Genomic DNA, 21,110 nt, shown 5'->3' with positions numbered 1-21,110 from the left:
GCAGGGCCGGTTACCGAGATTGACAGAGTGAAATTTCCGATTGTTGAAGTGTTGTTGCTGGGGAATTATTCCATCCATTAGGTCCTTCTGAATGGAGAACAGTCCTTAGAATGCGTTGCTTAAGCGTACACCCCGAGAGTCGAACTAGCGTTGCTTGATCTTGAAGCTTCTTCGTTCACGAAGCCACGCGCTAACCAACTGAGCTATCGCGGCAGACAAAAACTAAACAAGCCTAACAAACTTGTTCGCCAGGTTGTGGCTTTGGCCTCCAAGCCAATCTTGTAAACTCCATTTAACCTAATTTAGCTTTAATATTGTTAATCTTTGATGTAATTGCCTAAACTAAACTGTTTAAGAGAATAAGTCAAGTCGTTTGGTAATAACAATAGGCCTAGGCCTATATCTCTGAAGCCACAGCTAAAAGCCGCACTGGAGTAAATGTAGTTCTACTATACTTCCTCCTGAATGATTTTGTCGCGCACAATAGAGATGAAGCGGTTTTTTTAGTTGTTGTTTTTTAAAAATTTTATTTTATGTGTATTTTTGTTTTTTTATAATATTCCCGATTGTTTCATACATTTTTTCAAGTAACAACTGTTTTCAATTACCATAACAAAAAACTGCAAAAAAAGTCTGGAATTATAACTGCTGAATAACTTAATATAAATTAAGTTCTGTGAGTCAGAAGTGTGGTCGCATGCTCAGCAAATGGCACCAACGAACCACCCAAGTTCAAGTGCTACTAATGATGAGGATGAGAACTGTTAGATCCCAGTGGTGACCATATTAACAGTGAACCTTCTTTGTTGCTTATCTTAATTTACTTTACTAGTTTGTTTATTTCTTTTATTCCTGTCATTTCTTTCATTCTATATAGTCTATTATATAGAGTATTATGATGTTGTCTAAAGTCTAATTGGTGAATCTACAGTCTATTCGACTGATAGGCTACAGGTTTAATTATCGATAAAAAAAGTAGACGGTACCACACTAAATTGACAAATTCAAGTTCTTTCAATTTAAATTTAATCAATTTGAATTGTCAATTTTAGTGTGATACGTTATCTTTTTTTTGATTATTTTATCACACTGCGCATCCTTTTGGATCATTGGTGAAGCCAAAAGAAGATTGTAATGGAAAGTTTATCGACGAAGTTTTATTTTGGTAACTTATCGATGTCTTGATTATTTCATAACAAATATTTCGGAGAACAAAAGTAAAAATTGTGTTCCAACATTTAACTTTTAGATTGTTGGTGCAAAAAAAACAATCGTTTTTTTATTTTCGTTAAAAAAAGTCATGTTTTTTAAACAAGCATAAAAAACGACTCACGTCTCTAATCACAATCCATACTTGACGGAGTAATTAAAACGAAACAAACTTACCTAACGGTGTGCTGACAGAAAACACAGTCCAACCAACGGATAGATATGTCTCAGAATTATTTTTCTTTCAGGTTTCGGTTATTTGACGTAGGTGGGCTATATGTTGCAAAGCTTGATCAATTGTTAGAAAAATAATCTATGCAGGTGATTGAAAAATGATGAAATTGATTTTTAGTGGGTCTGACAATGGTTCAGATGTCTTTATGAACGATCCTACATATCAGTCTTATGATCAAGATATTGATACCTCCAAGCACATCGGTCAAAGCAATTTCAGTGTAAATGTTGGAGATTATTCAGATCAGTTCCACTCAGATGAGGATTTCTTTTCCGCATCCAATGACACCATACCCTCATATAAAGGAGACGATGGTGGTTTATTGAACTGTGCAGATCAACTAGACTTCATTATGGAGATGAATAAGTTTTACTCTCCAAGTCAAGTTGTCGTTCCTGCCGTTTATTGCTGCATTTGCTTGATCGGATTAGTAGGCAATGGACTGGTAAGTTTCTGATTTTATGTTTGACATTATTGCATTACTTACTATTTGGGAATCACTATCTTGCAAAAAAAAAAGAAAAAATTATCTTGTAGCCTACCGGTAAGTCATTTTTGGTTAGTTTATTGCAAACTCAATTCAAAAAATCGTTTTGGTTTGGTTTTGAATCTTTATTCTCGGACTGACAAAACCTTGATAGGTTATTCCTGGTTGTTTCGCATACTTGTAGAGGCTCTTGACGCAGGGCCGGTTACCGAGATTGACAGAGTGAAGTTTTCCGATTGTTGAAGTGTTGTTGCTGGGAAATTATTCCATCCATTAGGTGCCGCTGAATGGAGAGCAGTCCATAGAATGCGTTGCTCAAGTGCACACCCCTAGAGTTGAACTAGCGCCGCTTGATCTTGAAGCTTCTTCGTTCACGAAGTCTCGCGCTAACCAACTGAGCTATCGGGGCGGACATCGTACGTTAGGCTACTTATTTTTAGGTAATGTTCGTGATTTTCGGAAGTAAAGAAATGACAAAGACAGTAGCCAACATATATATTTGGAATCTTGCCATCGCCGACACTCTGTTCCTTGTATCCCTTCCATTCACCTCCACCCAAAGAATTTTGTTGTCTTGGCCGTTCGGAGCAGGGATGTGTAAGGTTAGTTAGAAATCAGTTTTCATTTTTAAGTAAAAGTTGTAGCTTGAATCAGTTGATTAATTTTGCTTTCATTTAATGAGAAAAACTCGGCAATGCAGCCGACTATTATGATTTAACAAGCTTAGCAATGGCGAAAGCTGCAAGAGAAACTTTCGTTAAACGAAAAAATGTGATTATTGCATTGAAACAGTATTTATTTTACAGGTAGTGGAAGCAGTGAAATATCTCAACTACTTTGCAAGCATTTTTTTCCTCACAGCGATGTCGATTGACAGATATATAGCAGTCGTTTACGTAGTTACGTCAAGTAAATGGAGATCAAGCAGAAACACCTTTTTTGTAAGTGGGGTAGACCTGCAATAAGTTGTAACTGAGATAACAGACCCATTGGGCATTGGTTTCAAACCCTCCTGACAAGGTAGATGCACAAAGTGGGCCATTTTTCCTAAATTTTACGCCAAACAGGCGACGTAGCCCATGTATTGAAATTGTAGACGGTGAGCCCTTTTGAGCGATCAACAGTTTCTCGTTTAGAACAAAAAGTTACACCGTTGACCGGTTTATTGGGGTTAACTCTCTTTTCGGGTTGTACAAATCGCAACTCACCACATAACGATGCTTTGTTTCATGTTAAAAATAGACATTCCCAGCCAACAAACCAGTCCTTTTTTTTACATTGATTCAACATTTGTAGACGTTGAATCAATGTAAAAAAAGAATAGATCTGCTGGCTGGGTTTCTCGTTACGACTTTAAGTATTGTGCAGATCTGTGAGGAAGGTTTATTGGACACATAAACAATAAACTAAACATAAATAACTTTGGAATATTGCACGTAGCCCACCGCTGACGCGACCAATGGCATATAGCAGTATGCTCATCTTGAGACACTTTCTATCAACTAGCTCATTTGCATGAAACGTTGCCCTCTAACGATTTCAACTTTAAAGACTTGTGTTTTGTGAACAACACTGTACGTAAACAAATCCTATTTTCGCTTTGTTTTGATTTGTTACATTTTCCAGGTATGCGCTGCCATATGGTCAATATCTCTGATCCTCATTATTCCTCTTCTCATCTATACAGAGGTTCATACAGATACAGAAGGTAAGTGTTGGAAATTTATTTAAGTGCCTACTATTGTCAACTATTTAAGGTACAGTCCTTTCTTGACAAGTCGAACTGGAAACGGCCACACCAAAAAGGAACATGCCACCATACTCTCGTTATGGTTCCAAAGGCTTAGTGTGACGAGAACCTTAACTTTTTATTCCCTAAAACTCTGCAACTGAGCATGGGATTACTTACCTACTTCACATATTAACCACAACAGTCTGTTTCTGATTCAAATTACTTGGCTTTTAATTATTGGTGGGTTTCGGCGTAATTCGTTTGTGCAAGGAATTAGAAAATAAGATGAATCGTATTTTCCCGTCTACTATTCTTTGAAACCAACAAATTGATCACAACTAATTAAGGTTTTCGATGTTTTGTTTTTGAAGATTTTGCCATTTCAAGAAACCCACTTCCTTGACCATCCACTCAAAAATTATTTAACGTTCTTTCGTGCATTTCTAAAATACTCAGCTGACATTACCTTTTTCTTTTACCTTTCAAAACCAAGACTATTACCGCAGCACTTACATATTGCCTAATGAAGGGTTAATGGAAAATGCTGTTTACCGGTAAATTACGAGCACTAAAGACAGGCAAGCAAAGACTATTCTGTTAAACGGAAAGAAGGCAATAAATTGACATTTATTGACTGGGAATGTAGGCTACAAGGAAGGTTTGATCCGCCTACATAAAGTCTTAAGTAATCATTACATTAATTAAAGACAACATTGCAAAAAGTGTGTACGTTACCCGACTCCTATTTTAAAATTTTGTTCCATAAGGTATGTGTGCATTGGTGTTTAACATTCAAGAAGACAGAAATGAGCCATTTGGTGAAGACGAATTTGAAGTGAAAGAAATAGACTGGATTGGAACAGATTATGCTGACTACGAAGAAAGCAGTGTTGAAGACTGCACTAAGATATCTTATTACAACGACTACACCAATGTTGAACCAATTCCCAAAAGAGAAACAGCCGGTAACTGTTTTAGCGTTTTTGGTTTGTTGTTATTTTATACCTATAGACGTATTCCCTATCCAGGAAGCCTAAACTGGTCTCATTTTTAATACCTTGCAAAATTCTTTAAGTTTTACTGTACCTTACCGATAGCTTGTTGGAAGTTGAATAAATTTATTTTTAAGTAGGCCTACTGGTACTTGAAATAACTGATTGCTCTTCCACTAATATTTTAGAGAAATCAGCCTACACTGTAGACTTATATGGGCATTTGTAAGTAGCCTACATCAGCGGTCCCCAACCTTTTTTGTACCTCGATTTTAAAATGAAAATAGCCTCGCGGAACGGCAATAGAAAAAACGAAGTTTGACATCTCTTATTGGCCTTTCAACCAACCCACACTCTTTGACCGCCATTTTGGTTAAGTTCTCACCACCCGGTAGTAACCATTTCGCGACCCGGTACTGGGTCGCAACCCGGTGGTTGGAGACCCCTGGCCTACATAGCCTAAGGTAGCAAATTTTGAGTTTTTCTGATCCTCTGAACTAATTTGCCCAACTATAAGACGCCTGGATGTTTTTCTTAACCATTAATTCTTGTGACGCAATGTAGCCTACTTTAACTTTGTAATTTTCACAAGATTTATTGAATTTTATAATTTTAGAAAACGCTGCTTTGTATAAGAAAAGTAACTTTTTGTAAAAGTCAAGTAAGCCGATTTACTTCATGGTGGTGTGTCATCGGACAACAGCGGCGCTGGTTCGACTCTCGGGGTGTGCGCTTGAGCAACGCACGTTAAGGACTGTTCTCCATTCAGCGGCATCTAATGGATGGAATAATTCACCAGCAACAAGACTTCAACAATCGGAAACTTCACTCTGTCAATCTCGGTGACCGGGCCTGCGTCAGTGATTCAAAGCCTCTACAAGTATGCGAAACTGCCAGGATTAAGCTCTGCAAGAAGCTTTCCCAGTCCGAGGATAAAGATTCAATCAATCAATCAAAAAACTAAACTAACACGTTTCTGTTTTCTGTTTAGAGGCATCAAGCGATTTAGATTTTGAAGGGTTTATAAACGATTTGGTTGATGATGGGAAAAACGGCACTGAAGATATCATGACCATTTGTAAGCATCCAAACTCAAAGACTTTTCACATATTCCTAATATTCAATTTTGTTGTTGGCTTCGTTGTTCCATTTTGCATCATCACCGTTTGCTACATTTTAATCGTTGCTCGGCTACTGAGACCTTCGGAAACGAGAACTCGCTCAAAACAGGTAACCCAAGTCGAATAAGAAGCAATTCAATAATTACGTGTGCGGTGTGCTTTGATCAATGACGTAGCTAGAAAGACATTTTTAGCGGGAGGGCGGCAACTGTTGGGGAAGCAAATATTTTAATATTTGAAATAAACAGTTTGATTGAAAATACAGCTATTGAATGCAGCCAAAGATTTATGAAACCTTATTCAAAATGTAATAACATGTCATTAAAACGTTGTAATACATAGTGGTCAAGCAAAAGCATCATTTTGGAAATGCAAGAAATTTTTAAGAGGAGAAATAAATTTACAATTAAAACTGAGACTTCTATCTTGTTACATCAAACCAGTCATGTCATATGGAAGTGAAAGTTGGACCTACAGCAAAGAAATTCACAAAAAAATTAATGCTTTTCAACTCTAGTGCTACAGAAGAATATTAAAAATATCATATAAAAAACACATAACAAACGAAGCAACTAGGAAAAGAATTGGAGTGCAAGATAGATGGGCAAACGACTTAGCAAAACAAAAGATGAAATTCGAGGGACATATTTTGAGAGGATCGGCAGGACAGCTACATCAATTAGTTATTGAAGGTATGGTGGAAGGAAAGAGGTGCAGGGGAAGAAGGAGACGGACATGGGGAGATGACGTTACACAGTGGGCTGATTTGTCAAGCATTGGAGAAACAAAAAGAGTAGCGGAAGAACGTGACTTGTGGAAGAAAATGACAGCCAACCTTCGGATCGGAGACGGCACGTGATGATGATGAATACATAGTATTTAAAACCCGTTTTTTCGGGGGGCAAGGTAAAATTTTGAGCGGGACGATTACTCTCTCAAGCCTCCCATGGCTACATTCTTGGCTTTACGGCGTTGTATCCATCGCATGCGTTCATCATTCTCAGCACAAATTCAGCGCTGCCACATAAAGGATTGAAGGTACCGCCAAGTATATCATCAAACTAAATTCACTCATTCTTCAATTCTAAGTCATTCACGAAAACAAAATTTGGTGTCATTTTTAAGGTCTTTGGTGTAACCTAGCAGGGAATGGAACCAATGTCTACTGACTTAGAGGTGAGCACTGTAATCACTGAGTCACCAAACCGGCAATTTTGCTAAAATCTTTCATGAGCAAAAGGCAATAGTGTGTAAATATCAAAGGAAAAATAATTTTTGACATTTTAAGGGGCGTACTGTCAACAATTACTCTAAAATTTAAAGCTCTTTGTCGCTTGTACACCTAAGTAGGCCTGAAATTTATAATTTTTGATCTCTTAAATAGTTTTTAAAATTGTCTTTTGCGTTTTTTTTAACAATTTTACAAACCTTGTTTATTTTATCTTCATATAAGTTAGCAATAGACCTATGTATATTTGTGAAAAAACACCTAATTTTCAGTGCAAATGTAGATACACAACGTTAGACGAACTCGCTATGACACGAAGATTGGCTTCCTTGCCTTCCTGCCCACTTAATCTAAATCTTCAACCACCGGGTGCAAGCCTGGATACGACGACAGCTCGCTATGTTTTTCAATGATGTTTTTTAGTACCAACATTGTCACTATCTAACACTTATCCTCATTTTGTGCACAGGCTGAACGCACTCGTCGTAAAGTCACAAGGATGGTAATCGTTCTTGTTGTCACATTCTTCATTTGTTGGTTGCCGTTTTACGTCTGGCACATGATACAAATTGTAGGGGTTGAAACCTACATCGGAGTCTGTCACAATATTAGAGACTTCACTTTCTGTCTTGGCTACGCCAACAGGTGTGTTGATTATTTGAACACCCTTAACATGTAGGTCATGTCTCCCCGTTATCACAAGTGATTCTAATTCAATCCTACTAAAAATTAATTTGCTGGTTTTGTTGACAAAATATCTATGTATGATCATCGATCAGCATATCTTGTATATTCTTGATAACCTAAATATATTGGGAAATTGTCCTGTTGTAGCCCATGCCTGTAGCCAAATTCACCATAGGCTAACTAGATAACGAATGATGTCATTTTCTGCTTTGATTTTGAATGTTTTATTGTTTGACATTTCCAGCTGCTTGAATCCGATTCTCTACACATTCTTGGGTCACAACTTCCGAGAGCGATTAAGGAAGAGTGTCACGATTTCTCTCCGTTCATTTTCCTTTCACACTTTTACGAAGTATTCTCACACTGTCAGGTAAGCTACAGTTGTTATAGACTATTTACTTATACTCCAATTCGTGACAGATTTGTACAAGACATTGTTTTTAACCAATTTCGGACCTGATTCTTAGATTTTTATGTGGAAATGTGGAAAAAAATGTGATTTTGTGTTATTTTTTTCCTTTTGGCCTTTAAAGTTTCTGCAAAATGCTGTGCAGTACTGGACTGATGCTACTGTAAACGTAGAGACGATTTTTCGCGCCGTAGGCGCAAAAAAATTTTTTGCACGGGGGCCCCCCGATCTAAAAGTGCCCCGGGCCCCCCATCGGCTAAATCCGGCCCTGACAGTAGGCCTACAATTGAATTTCACATAAATTTCCGGGTTTTGGCCAGGCTACTTATGGCTCTGCTGCAGCAGATTGAAACAATACAAGTTCTACTTACCAGTCGGTTGTAGGTAGTTACAAGCACAACAAATTTTATAAATAGAAATAACAGGCTACTTCGCACGGATTTGAAACTTGATACATGCCAAAACTTCCTGTGGCCTAAATAAGAAACGATTTGTGTTTAAAGTGGTTCGCAGTAGGCTCCTACCTCTGCGTGTAATCAGAAATACCGAGAAAAGGTGTAAGCCAAGAATGTTTTAAATATAGGTTAGGCTACATTTAGTGCAAGTTTTTAGCACATTCAACATTTTTACACCAACCGAACGATTTTGAACTTCCATCAGCCAAGCAGTGACTTTCTACATCGGGATAAAACGATTTATCTAATCGATAATGTATTTTTGTTTCCAGCCGAGTCGACGCAGGAACTCATAGCAAAGCAAAGTTAGAAGGGAGCCGTTCTGAGAATACTTACCGTCCCCAACACAAACGTAAAAATCTGCAACCATCACGTCAGGTGAGATAGATGAATTTAGTTAGCAACTTAGCCTTTAGGCCTATTTTCCAACAACAACAACAACAACAACTACGGTAGTAGTTGCAAAACAATAAATCAAGCCTGCAAAGGCCGCTATTTTTACATTTTTTTGCATTACGTTTATTTGTCAATCAATTTTTCCTGGTTGACGTTTGAGCAAGCCTTTCTCATTATCGCTCTCCAGTGGAACAGTTTACACTAATCAAATATCAAAAAACAATCATTTATGAGAGCGAAAAGTGTGGTTTTACCTGCAATAATTTTGAGTCGTATTATTAAAATCAATAAATAAGTGTAGCCTAAGCTAAACTATATTGGTAGCTGATACACATGACGATTATATTGAATATGAAACAATAGGATTTGTTGGGTACATTACGTAGCATCCCAGACAGCCATTTTATCTGGTTCAGATCGGGTAAGGATCTGATCAGGTTGTTCCAGACGGTTGTTCGCCTGGTCAAACGTCATGTAGAAACCGTTCGGGTCTACTGAATATTACGTCATGGAAATTCCTAAAACATGAGCCAAAATTGCACCATCGTCCGTAAGACTCGTGTCAATCCTGTTGAAACCGGTTTAAACATGAAATGTTGCGTCGCCTTTGAGTTATCACAAATTTTTCTGATTCATTCTCGAAGTTGTTTGTTGGAAGTCGGTCGCACATTTAACTGGTTTATTTGGTGCTTGCTAGCTGGACAAATTCTCCGTCTTTTATCCAAGTAATCTGTATCGTAGTGACAGTTTTGAGGTGTAAGGCGTTGCACCAGTCATCTCGATAGCCGCGGGCTAATTTTACAGAAATACACTGTTTGAAAAGAAGTTCAAGTGTGTGTTTCTTCGGTCATTATATACAGACGAACGGATTCGGGAACTTTATGTTAAAATTTTCCCACGAAGAGATTATGGTTTACCGCTGTGACCATAAAAAATAAAAGACGAGTTCTTGTCAGTTGGTAGGTCAAGAAGAAATTAAAGCAAAAAATAAAAATAAAAGACGAGTTCTTGTCAGTTGGTAGGTCAAGAAGAAATTAAAGCAAAAATAAAAAATAAAAGACGATTTTTGTTAGCTGGTAGGCCAAGAAGCACTTGAAGGCATAAAAATAAACGACGTGTTTGTTGTCAGCTAGTGCAGAAGAACTAATTAGAAGTACAAGAAATAATAAAAAGAAGATTTGTTGGTCGGTAGTCTACACTCTTACAGAAGCAAAGAAAAGTAAAGACATTTCTTCTCAGTTTGGTACTGAAGAAAAATAACTTTGACAATCATTGGCAAGAAAAAAGATTAAAAGACAATCCATCTGTGCTTGTAGATTCAAGTGGAAGAATCCAAGCAAGTTTTGTGGACTTTAGGACTTCATACTCGTACAGCTACGGTATCGTGCATTTAAATTCTTTTTTGTATTTTTACGGTCTTTGCAGTTAAGTTTTTTATAACTACTGTAGCCTAATAAATTTGTGTGTTTGTGTAACTTAATTTTTTTAATTGTTAAATTTAGCCCCAACATTTAATATGTCTACACTCGGTGGCGACAAGGACTCGACCGCCGTAGACTCGACTGAGTTTAAGCCTGATGATGTTCTTTGCGGTCGGGCAGGCCATTCTGGGGAGGGACCCATTAACGATGAGGCTAAGTCAGTTCGAGAGGCCCGGCATCTTAGACGGGATATTTTGACTCAAATTGGGAAACTTTCTGTAGCCCTAGGTTCTTTGAGTGATAAGCAGGAACTGTTAATTTTTAGATCTAAGTTATCTACTTTAGAAGAGGAATTACGGCATTTCCATGCTCTTTTGACTAAAATCTTTAACTCTGCGATCTTGGCAGAACTTCGTGATAGGGTAGACCCCGAATTTAACTCGTTAAAAAATAACTTTGAACAAAAAGAAAGTGAGTTCTCAGATATGTTGGATGCTGACATACATCCTGAGGATAGCGCCTCAAATGTAAGCACTAGGATGTCTATGACTTCGTCTCGGATAGTGGCACAAATTAACCTGCAGTTAAGACGAGAGGAGCTCCAGATACAAGCTGAGGCCGAAGCGAGAGCTGCTGAGGCTGCCGCGAGAGCTGAGGCCATTCGAGCTGAGGCTGCCGCGAGAGCTGAGGCCGAAGCGAGAGCTGCTGAGGCTGCCGCGAGAGCTGAGGCCATTCGAGCTGAGGCTGCCGCGAGAGCTGAGGCCGAAGCGAGAGCAGCTGAGGCCGCCGCGAGAGCCGAAGCGAAAGCTGCTGAGTTCGCACTCAAAGACGCTCAGTTGAGAGCTGAACAACGTAAAGAGGTAGTTTTAGCTGAATATCGATCAGAGGCGGGCTCCCGGCGTAGCTCTAAGAAGAGCTCTTCTAGGCATTCCAGAAATGAACATCAATCGCAGTTTAATTTACATAACCTTTTCCAAACGCCCGTTCAACCTGTGAGTAGACCAGGGCAATCCACACGTTTTCCAGCTGTTTCAGGAGGTCTCGGGGCCGCGGCTAAGGGTCTTCCGAATGCTGTAGAGCAAGGTCTGCGAATTACAACCGAACTCCTCCCCCAGAGCGTACAGGTCACGGGGCCGCCATTAGTAGTAATGCTTTGCCCCCTTCACAGTTTTCTGCGCCGCTAGGTTTTGATCGCCCAGCTACACGTAATTTGGGTGGTTGTGAGAGGCGTATTGCGTCTCCTGATTTTAACGTGTGTGAGGATCGTGGTCGGGCTGTGCATGTGACTGAGCCCACTCAGCCCCTTAAGGGATATAGCTTGTCTTCTCCCGCTAAATCGAGTTCTCAACAGCAGGATTGCTTTTTTGAATACCAAAATAGTAGGACGTTTTTCGATAAGGCGGCCTTGATTGGTTACGATGGTAATAATATGCCATTTATCTTCTTTAAAAATCGTGTTACGGCCTTAATGGCAGCTTCGCCCTTTAAGGGGACTTGTTTGACTTTGTTACAAGCAGCTTGTGTTAGAACAGCTGCGCAAACGATTGCTAATTTGGTTTCTGACACCCCTGGCTTGTCAGAGGAAGACAGGATAGAAATGTCGTTAGCTCGCTTGTCCCAGCGTTTTGGGTTCGTGGAGGTCTTTTTGCAGAACCGGAAATTAGAAAGTATCGCTATGGTAGCAAATTGACTTCGACCTCTTCCAGTGATCTGAAAGAGTTTAAAGATGAATTATCGCAGTGTTTGCTTTACGCGCAAGCTTATGGTCAGCGTGACAAATTGGAAGGACGTTTTGTTTTGGATTTGGCTAAGCGACTCCCGTTTGACGCTAAGCAGCGTTATCTTGACTTTTTAGGTGATCAGTATGGTGGCACTAATGAGCCTACTTTTCAGAGTTTGTTCGAATTTGTTGTGCGAGAGGAAACGCGTAAGTCGACTGATTTTAGCATTATGCTAATGGGCGATTCTGGTGAGTCGCAGCAATTTAAAAAGTTTGGCAAAGGAAAATTGCCTTCATGTCCGGTTAGGCAGACGTCCGTAAAACCCCACGATGATGTGATGTCAGGGAGTTCGCAGTACTCGACTGTTGTTGGCGCACCGCGCGGTGGTGAAGCCAGACGTAAAAACCTACCGGCATGCATTTGTTGTTCGTCACGTGGTCAAGTTGAATATCATTTTTTGTCTAATTGTAAAGAATTTTTGCGCTTGACACCTAAAGATCGGAGAGATGTCATTGTGAAAGCTGGCAAATGCTTGAATTGTTTGCGCCAGCATATGGTTAGGGATTGCGTTCATGCAAATAACTGTCGTAAGTGTGGGCCTAACAACGATAGGAAACACTATTTTCTTCTGCATGATTTTTATGTGACGTCACATGATTCTCTGGATTCTGTTGGGAAAGATGATGCTCGTGCCAGAGTTCCTGTGCGTAATGTTAAGATTGGAAATGTTAAAGCAGCCTTTAACCGCGTTACTGCTGCTCGTGTTTTGAATCCAATGACTGGCAAATCGAAGTTGGTGTATTGTCAGCATGATCCTGGTTCGCAGTTGACGTTTGTTTCGAGTGACTTGGTGTGTGAACTTGATCTTAAACTGTACGATAAAGCGTCGTTTAAAATGGATACCCTGGCTGGTCAGAAAGCTACTTGTGCTGACCTTGTCAAACTCAACATCCAGTCGTTAGAGACAGATGAACTGTTTTGTGATATAACTTCGGTGGTTAACCCAGCTTGGGCTGATGATGTTAAAACTTTACCGCATAAACAAGATTTAAATGGTTTCCGTCATTTTCATGACGTGAATATGTTTCATTTGAATGATTGTAGTACTGTAGATGTACTGATTGGCAACGACAACGCTTATTTGATGTGGGCAAAAGAAGAACGTGTTGGTGAAAATCGTAGTGAACCGCATGCTTTACTCACTCCTCTCGGTTGGTTGGCTTGTGGTGGTAAGTCACCCTTAGAGGAAAGCGTTGCTAAAGTGTGCAGAGTGCAGACGTCTTCAGAGTCGGATGTCATCTCTGGCTTTCAGCGTAAAATTGAGTCTCGTGATATGGAAATAGCAGACCTGAATAAAGTCATTCAGGATTTGACGTTGCAAAATGAAACCTGTGAATTGTCTCGCAATGATAAGTTGGCTAGAGAACTTGTTGAACCGAATATTGAGTTGAAAGATGGTCGATTTGAGATACCTGTTCCGTTGAAGGAAGATATTGATCTACCTAACAATTTTGTGTTGGCGTCAGATAGAGTTGCTGCTTTAAGGAAGAAAGCTTTAAAACAGGGGTGGGGAACCTTTTCAGTATTGCGGGCCACATAAAATGAGAAATAACACAAGCGGGCCACTAAAAATTTCGAAATTTTATTTACAGAAAAAACTGATTCGCAGCGGTAGGTGCTTCCAAACAGAGACACATATTTCAAAGCATGTTCCCGCATGACTGGAAAATCACCAGCATTTATGCAGCTTTGATAAAAGTTGAGCTGTGGAATGTTTTAGTACATCGCTTTCAACGTACCGTCATTCTGGAGATCTACTATTTCATGTTGGAAGTTATTAGGAACATCATTATTAAGAACATCTTATTGTTTTCAAGTTGTACTTTCCACAGATGTAGTTTAGCTTCAAATGATTTCACTTTTGCAAACAAGGAGTTCAAAAGCTGATTCGGTCCCTGCAATTTGACGTTGAGCTCGGAGAGGTGCTCGCTAATGTCAACCATAAACGCTAGGTCACACAACCATTGGCTATCAGTGAGTTCGACGACATGGTTTCCCTGATTATTCACGAACTGATCGACTTCGTTTCGTTTCATTTCTTCATCGACGGCCATTCGCAATATACCGAGAATGCAGAGCCTACTCTTTTTTGAGCTGTTGTTTCAATATATTTTGGGTAAAGAAATTTTGACGCGGGCCACATGGAACAGTCACGCGGGCCACATTCGGCCCGCGGGCCGCAGGTTCCCCACCCCTGCTTTAAAACAACCTGAACTTCGTGATTTCCTTACTGACACCATGAAAGATCTTAAATCAAATGGCTATATTGAGCGTACTGGTGAAGCAGGAAATGTCAAGGGATTTGAATGGTATTTACCATACTTTGTTACGTCACAATTAAAAAAGCGCATTGTTTACGATGGCAAGTCTGAATTTCGAGGAACTTGTGTTAATGATGTAATGTTTTCGGGTCCTGACTTGTTAAACCCTCTGGTAGATGTCTTGGCTAGATTTCGGCTTGGTAGATTTGGTCTCATGGCTGATGTGACTAAATGCTTCTTTCAAATAAAGTTACCTGAGTCGCAAAGGGATTTGTTTCGTATATTGTGGTTTGAAGATGATGACCTTGAAAATGGTAGGATGGTACCATTTCGTTTTTGTGTACACCCTTGGGGAATAAAGAGTAGCCCGTATATCGCTTGCTTGGCTATAAAGAAAATGATCGAGCAGAATCCCAGCAGTGCTGGTGAATTGACTCTCTGCAATATTGCAAATAATATGTACATGGATGATTTTATATTTTCGGCTGATAGCTTAGAGAAAGCTCAGCAAATCACTCATGAATCAATTGCTTTGTTTGATAGCCGTGGGTTTAAACTTGGTAAGTGGAGTGCTAACAAGGAGGCTATGATTGTCTTGTCAAATTTGGATAATGAGATGCTTTCACCTTTGATTCGTGACATTGACTTTCAGACTGAAAATATGACTTTGCCATCAGCGAAGACATTGGGTTGTGTGTGGCAAACCGAGTCTGACGAGATGCGTATCGCATGTTCCTTAAAGCCCTTAGCTAAACACACGCGCCGAAGTATGCTCAGTCAGCTTGGACAAAATTTTGATCCGCTAGGCTTTGGAGCGCCATTTTTTCTAAAAGCACGCCTTATACTTCAGCAATTGGCGATAGACAAGTTTGATTGGGACACCGAGGTCCCTGATAGCTTTGTTAAAGAGTGGGAGTCGTGGCTTCGCTCTTTGGACCTGCTTAAGGATTTTTCGTTACCGAGATGGTATTTTGCAAACTCTGGTGTGTGCAGTCCGGATGATATTGTTTCATATCAATTGCATGGGTTTAGTGATGCTTCGAATCAAGCTTTCTCTTCTGTTGTTTACTTACGTAGACTGGTTAACGGAGTTCCGAGTGTGTCTTTCGTTCTGGGTAAATCTACCATTGTTGTAAAAAATCAGTTTTCTTGGCCGATAGCTAGGAAAGAGCTTGTTGCCGCTTTGAATACAGCAAGACTCGTGAAGCAGGCCTACGAGGCATTGAAGATGCCCGACTGCCTTAAGTATTTTTGGTGTGATTCTCGTACTGTGTTGCAGTGGGTTAAAAACCCTGATTTACGTTTGAATAAGTTTATTACGCGTCGAGTTGAGCATATTTTATTGTTGTCTGGAGCCCAGGATTGGCGTTTTTGCCCTACCGATATGAACCCAGCTGATGTTGGCACAAGGCCAAATCTTATTACAAAGAAAGAATTTCGAGAGTTGTGGTTAAATGGTTCTAGTCTTCTCTACCAGTGTGAGGAAATTCCATCTGTAGAAAATGCCACTCCAGTACCTGTCCATAGCCTATATCTTCGTGACGAAGAGGAGTCGCTTGACGTTGGACAGGGTGGTCTTCACAGATTGATCGAGGCCGCACCTTCTTTGTATGTTATGAAAAAGAGAATCGCTTATTTGGTTGCCTTTGTAGAATTTTTGTGCTGTAAAACGAGAAAGCGTAGCTTTGTGAAGCCAAAACTGGATGCATCTTATCTTAACAGTGCTCCAGAGTTGGCTGTGAAGTTTGTTCAGAAGAGCGTGTATGGCGATGTGGTACATTTAATGACCAAACGATCGCCGGATGCCCTTGAGGAAGTGATAAAGCGAGGTAGTGTTGGCGCTTCGCAACGTGAGAAGGAACGGTTGAAAGAATTACGTTCACTTAAAAAGTACAGACCTTGTGTAGATGACGCTGGTGTAATCCGCATTGAAGGGCGCTTAAGTAATTCTCCCGAGATCTCTCTTGAAGCAAAGCATCCGATTGTTTTGCCTTCGAAGCACCCCTTCACTAGGCTTGTTGTACTGTCGCATCATAATGGAAATGCGCACTGTGGAGTACAGCACACTTTGTTGTCTACGCGACAGAAGTTTTGGATCGCTAATGGTAATGCCTCCGTGAAAAGGTATCTTAATGACTGTGGTGTATGCGCGATTGAGAAAGCTCGACCTATAAGGCAGCTCATGTCTGATTTACCTTTGTCTCGCACAACTGCGCATAGGAAACCCTTTTTTGATTGCGGCTTAGACTATCTTGGACCTTTAACTTTCGTTGAAGGTAGAAGTCACAAAAAAGCTTGGGGACTCTTGTTCACATGTATGGCATCTCGCGCTATTCATGTTGAGCTGGTTACGTCATTGTCGCTGAGTGATTTTTTACTTGCCTTTACAAGGTTTACAGATTTACGTGGGCAGGTTAATGCTATCTATTCCGACAATGGAAGTACCTTTCAGGCAGCATCTAAGAAGTTACCCGAGTTGATAGAATCAGCTGAATTTCACAACGCCCTGAGACAGAGAGAGATAAACTGGGAATTTATACCTCCGTATGCTCCGGCGCAAGGTGGCGCCTGGGAGGCAATGGTTAAACAATTTAAAATCGCATTTTTTCACATTTTGGACTCTTCAATTCGTAAGCCCAATTTTATTGAACTGCTTACGTACACAGGCAGTGCCGTTCGGATCGTGAACGAACGCCCTTTGGTACCTTTGAGTGACGACCCTAGGGATTTTACTGTCATCACCCCTGCCTCACTTTTGACCCCATACTTAGACCCATACTGTGCTGTTGGGCAACCACATGATCGTGACCAATTAAGAAGGGATTATCGGTTCAATTTGTCACTTTCTCATCAGTTTTGGAGTAAATGGATCGATTTTTACTTGCCAGGTCTTCAGGGCCGGAAAAAATGGCTAAAAATGGCCGAGAATTTGGAGCCTGGTCAACTTGTAGTGGTAGGTTCTCTCCAGGACATTGGTAAACGTGGGAAGTATCAACTTGGGAGGGTGCATGAGGTAGTTCCACAAATTAGGAAAGGGAAGCCTGTGGTTCGTAGAGCTAAAGTTGCCGTCTGCAACTATGATGAGAGTACGGGGAAAGTGAAAGTAGACTATGTGTTGAGGGATATTTCGTGCCTCGCCCCCGTAAAGAACACCTAAGTGTTAGGGTTTGAGCCTGGTTTTGTCTGCGGTGGCCGACACTTGTCTGAGCCCAGAACAGTCGGTTATTATCGCAATCATTGTATATAGCATCATTTTTGCGTGTACCTAATACCTATGGTACCAATTTCATGTATCGTCGTGTTTATTCTTATTGCTGTTCAAGTGTTCATTCTTCGCATGCCCTTTGTATTTGCGTATTAACTTAAACGTGAGTGATTCAAACAATTTGTGTATCATGTGTTTTTATTCATTGGCTCACAATTGTCGTCAATTCTTTTTTAGTTATGCCATGTCAGACTGTCATAACTAGGGGCCGCTATGTTCCAGACGGTTGTTCGCCTGGTCAAACGTCATGTAGAAACCGTTCGGGTCTACTGAATATTACGTCATGGAAATTCCTAAAACATGAGCCAAAATTGCACCATCGTCCGTAAGACTCGTGTCAATCCTGTTGAAACCGGTTTAAACATGAAATGTTGCGTCGCCTTTGAGTTATCACAAATTTTTCTGATTCATTCTCGAAGTTGTTTGTTGGAAGTCGGTCGCACATTTAACTGGTTTATTTGGTGCTTGCTAGCTGGACAAATTCTCCGTCTTTTATCCAAGTAATCTGTATCGTAGTGACAGTTTTGAGGTGTAAGGCGTTGCACCAGTCATCTCGATAGCCGCGGGCTAATTTTACAGAAATACACTGTTTGAAAAGAAGTTCAAGTGTGTGTTTCTTCGGTCATTATATACAGACGAACGGATTCGGGAACTTTATGTTAAAATTTTCCCACGAAGAGATTATGGTTTACCGCTGTGACCACAGGTGAAGATCTGACCAGGATCTGGACCAGATAAAGTGGCTGTCTGGGATAGCTGATATAGTAGGTCTTGTGGTTGGAATATTATTAAACGTTTTCGAACTTGGACTGTTCTTAGTTAGCCTATTTCCTTCAGACAAAAGTCTCCTTGTTTTTACGATGTCGATTGCAAATGGAGGTCTAGGTCACATTAACCAAGTCAAAGTTTAGACTGCTGTCCACCTTTTGTAGCCTACTTTTCAGTTTGTGCAAGAGTTGTAAAAAAGTCTTATATTTGTGCCTATTAGCAATGTTAAGCTTGCTTATACTGCAAAGAGCTGCACAAAATGCCAATGCAAGTTTGTCCCGATTTTTTTTTCGTCAGCCCAAGTCGAATCTGCAATTCTTTTTGTGTTAGATTGTTTCAGCCGTGGTAACTGTTGAAAATATCGTCACTCTTTTGAATTATAAATCCTTGATCCTACGTCCAGATGTAGATTTGACATGACTGTGGTTTTGCAACCTTTCGCAACGGAAATTATTGACTTCCGAACCGACCATGTCCCACGCATCTGGCAACACCATATGCGCACTTAACACTCTGAGAGTACATTTCTTCACAGTCGCAAGCAAGATTTCCAAAGTGACTCAATACACTTTAAGCTGTGTAAATAATTGTCTTCAGCCTCCAAAAATGGCGCATGTTTGTTTCCTTTTACCATTATTATAATTTCTGGTGTGAATGGTAAAAGGAAACAAACATGCGCCATTTTTGGTGCGACGTTTTTGTATGCTGAAGACAGTTTAGTATGTTCGGTGTGACTCTCACCTTAAAGTTTCACGTCGCTGTGCTGGTTGTTCACTAGATTTCATCTAACACTGTCCGGTGGCAAAAAGTTAATGCAGTTTACTTCTAAAACTGCCGAAATAACAAGATATCACTATATACAATATAATAGCATACACTCTTCAAATCGCTTTATATCAGACCTGATGTTATCTGATTGTTTTTATTGTTCTGAATACTTTCAACTCTTCCAACGCTCATTGTACGTAAATTTGTAACAGTAGATATTTAGTGAGCTCTTAAACCGACGACATCCAAAGTGGCTCTCTGTGACCTTTGTGCATTTTCAGTTTGTGTATTATTTCGTTGTTTTGTTGTGGATATAGACAGGTTTGTCTGACTCAAATAAATAATAATAATAATATAGGCGTGTGCGGTAGCCTACATGGTTTTTAATTCCAGCGCTTGTAAAACGTTGTTGATGGATCGATTAAATCCTAATCTATCTTATTATAAGAAAGCAACAAATGAAGGTGCTTGGTGATTGGGCTGATTTTTTTTGTTGAGATCAGTTCAGTTTGTTTTTATTTTTAACCATCACAACGAAAAACAATATATGCCCAAACATAGCAGAGACCTAGAAAAAGGTAGAAGCGACAAAATGCGAACGTTATAACGTGAATGATACCAAAGCAGGACACTCAGTTTAAAATATGGCATGGTCGCAACACTATGCGCTAACGGTAAATTTTGGGCCTCAACGGCGTTTTTCTTTAAACTTCTATTTTGTACTTCAGGCGAAAGATGGTGAAAGAATTGCCTCAAAGTATTCGTCGACAAATGAAGTTAACGAAAAGCTTTTACATGTCTAAACAAGCTGAAATACACAGATAGAAGAATGCAGATGTTACGTTTGTGAATGGCTTTGAACGACTACTGTAGTGTATGTGCATCACGCAAGACCATGGATTGCTATTGGAAACCAAGAGTCTTGTTAATGCTTTATGTTTCAAAGCTTTAGTTTTATGAAAATGTTTCATTCATTTACAGATTTCTACAAATAATATACTTTTTATTTGCAGTAAATGAACGGAAAAAGGTTAAGAACTTTGATACCCTACAAGACAACGCAAGCCATATAGGCCTATAGCACATGCTAAACCACTTCACATAAGGTCACTTTTTTCTCACCATTGATTCCTCATCATTGGCGCTAATAGTGGTAGCTGCTTGCGTATTTTCTTAAGGCTATTTTTAAAGGTGCTTTATTGACATGGGAAAACCAAGAAGAATTAGTTGTGAAATAAAAGGAAAATAATTCATTTTTTTAGAAACAACTTAAGGTGTTCAAATGTTTAATCTATTTTACGATTGTTTCAGTGCTATTCAATTGCGTGTGTGAAAAATGTCGGCACATTTCTTCATGGTCTATTAATATGCTGCATTTTGTAAATCTTTTTTCACGAGAAAAACTCGTCTTGGTGTAAATAATGAATAAAACTTCACCAAATTGTTGAGTGATTTTACCAAACTATGAAGAAAATAACCCAGGCATCAAACCAATCCGTTAAAATTATGTGAAATAAAAGGGTAACCCATGGCTCACCAGAGATGGTCTGATTTGTCAAATTCTGCAAAAAATTTCAGATTTTGCTAGCTTTTGGTGACTGTCTGAATCAATTTTTCTAAAATAATATTTTAAAGTCTTCCCAAGGTGACGCAACGGGTTTTAACATCATCAGACGTTGAAAAATAAAGACAATTTGATTTCGAAAATTTCAGTCAAACTGTTAATCGACTTTTAGCAGTTTGATTGAGCGTTTTTTCAACTTACTTTTCCTCTTTTTTTACTGTTTTCCCAAGGCAACAAAAAGCTTAAATATCATTGCGAGTCAGCAAAAAGTAAAAAATTTTGGAAAATTGCGGTCAGACATTAGCAGTAGTGGTAATCAAAATTTGCAAAA

General features: G+C 39.6%; 1 protein-coding gene across 1 annotated transcript; it reads left to right on the top strand.

Moving 5' to 3' along the window:
- The first annotated feature begins 1,485 nt into the window (after positions 1–1,485).
- On the top strand, positions 1,486–20,659 carry LOC145768527 (somatostatin receptor type 2-like). Its single transcript, XM_082580037.1, has 10 exons — positions 1,486–1,889; positions 2,372–2,533; positions 2,738–2,872; positions 3,558–3,639; positions 4,431–4,628; positions 5,647–5,885; positions 7,474–7,649; positions 7,936–8,061; positions 8,828–8,933; positions 19,944–20,659. The coding sequence occupies exons 1-10, from the start codon at positions 1,542–1,544 to the stop codon at positions 20,016–20,018; spliced, it is 1,647 nt and encodes a 548-aa protein (XP_082436163.1). The 5' UTR covers positions 1,486–1,541; the 3' UTR covers positions 20,019–20,659.
- Positions 20,660–21,110: the final 451 nt, after the last annotated feature.

The sequence above is a fragment of the Aplidium turbinatum genome, chromosome 4, assembly GCF_918807975.1.
Source record: "Aplidium turbinatum chromosome 4, kaAplTurb1.1, whole genome shotgun sequence".
NCBI lineage: Eukaryota > Metazoa > Chordata > Ascidiacea > Aplousobranchia > Polyclinidae > Aplidium > Aplidium turbinatum.
Note: the sequence above shows the minus strand (reverse complement) of the source record. Positions and strands in the feature narration are given on the sequence as shown.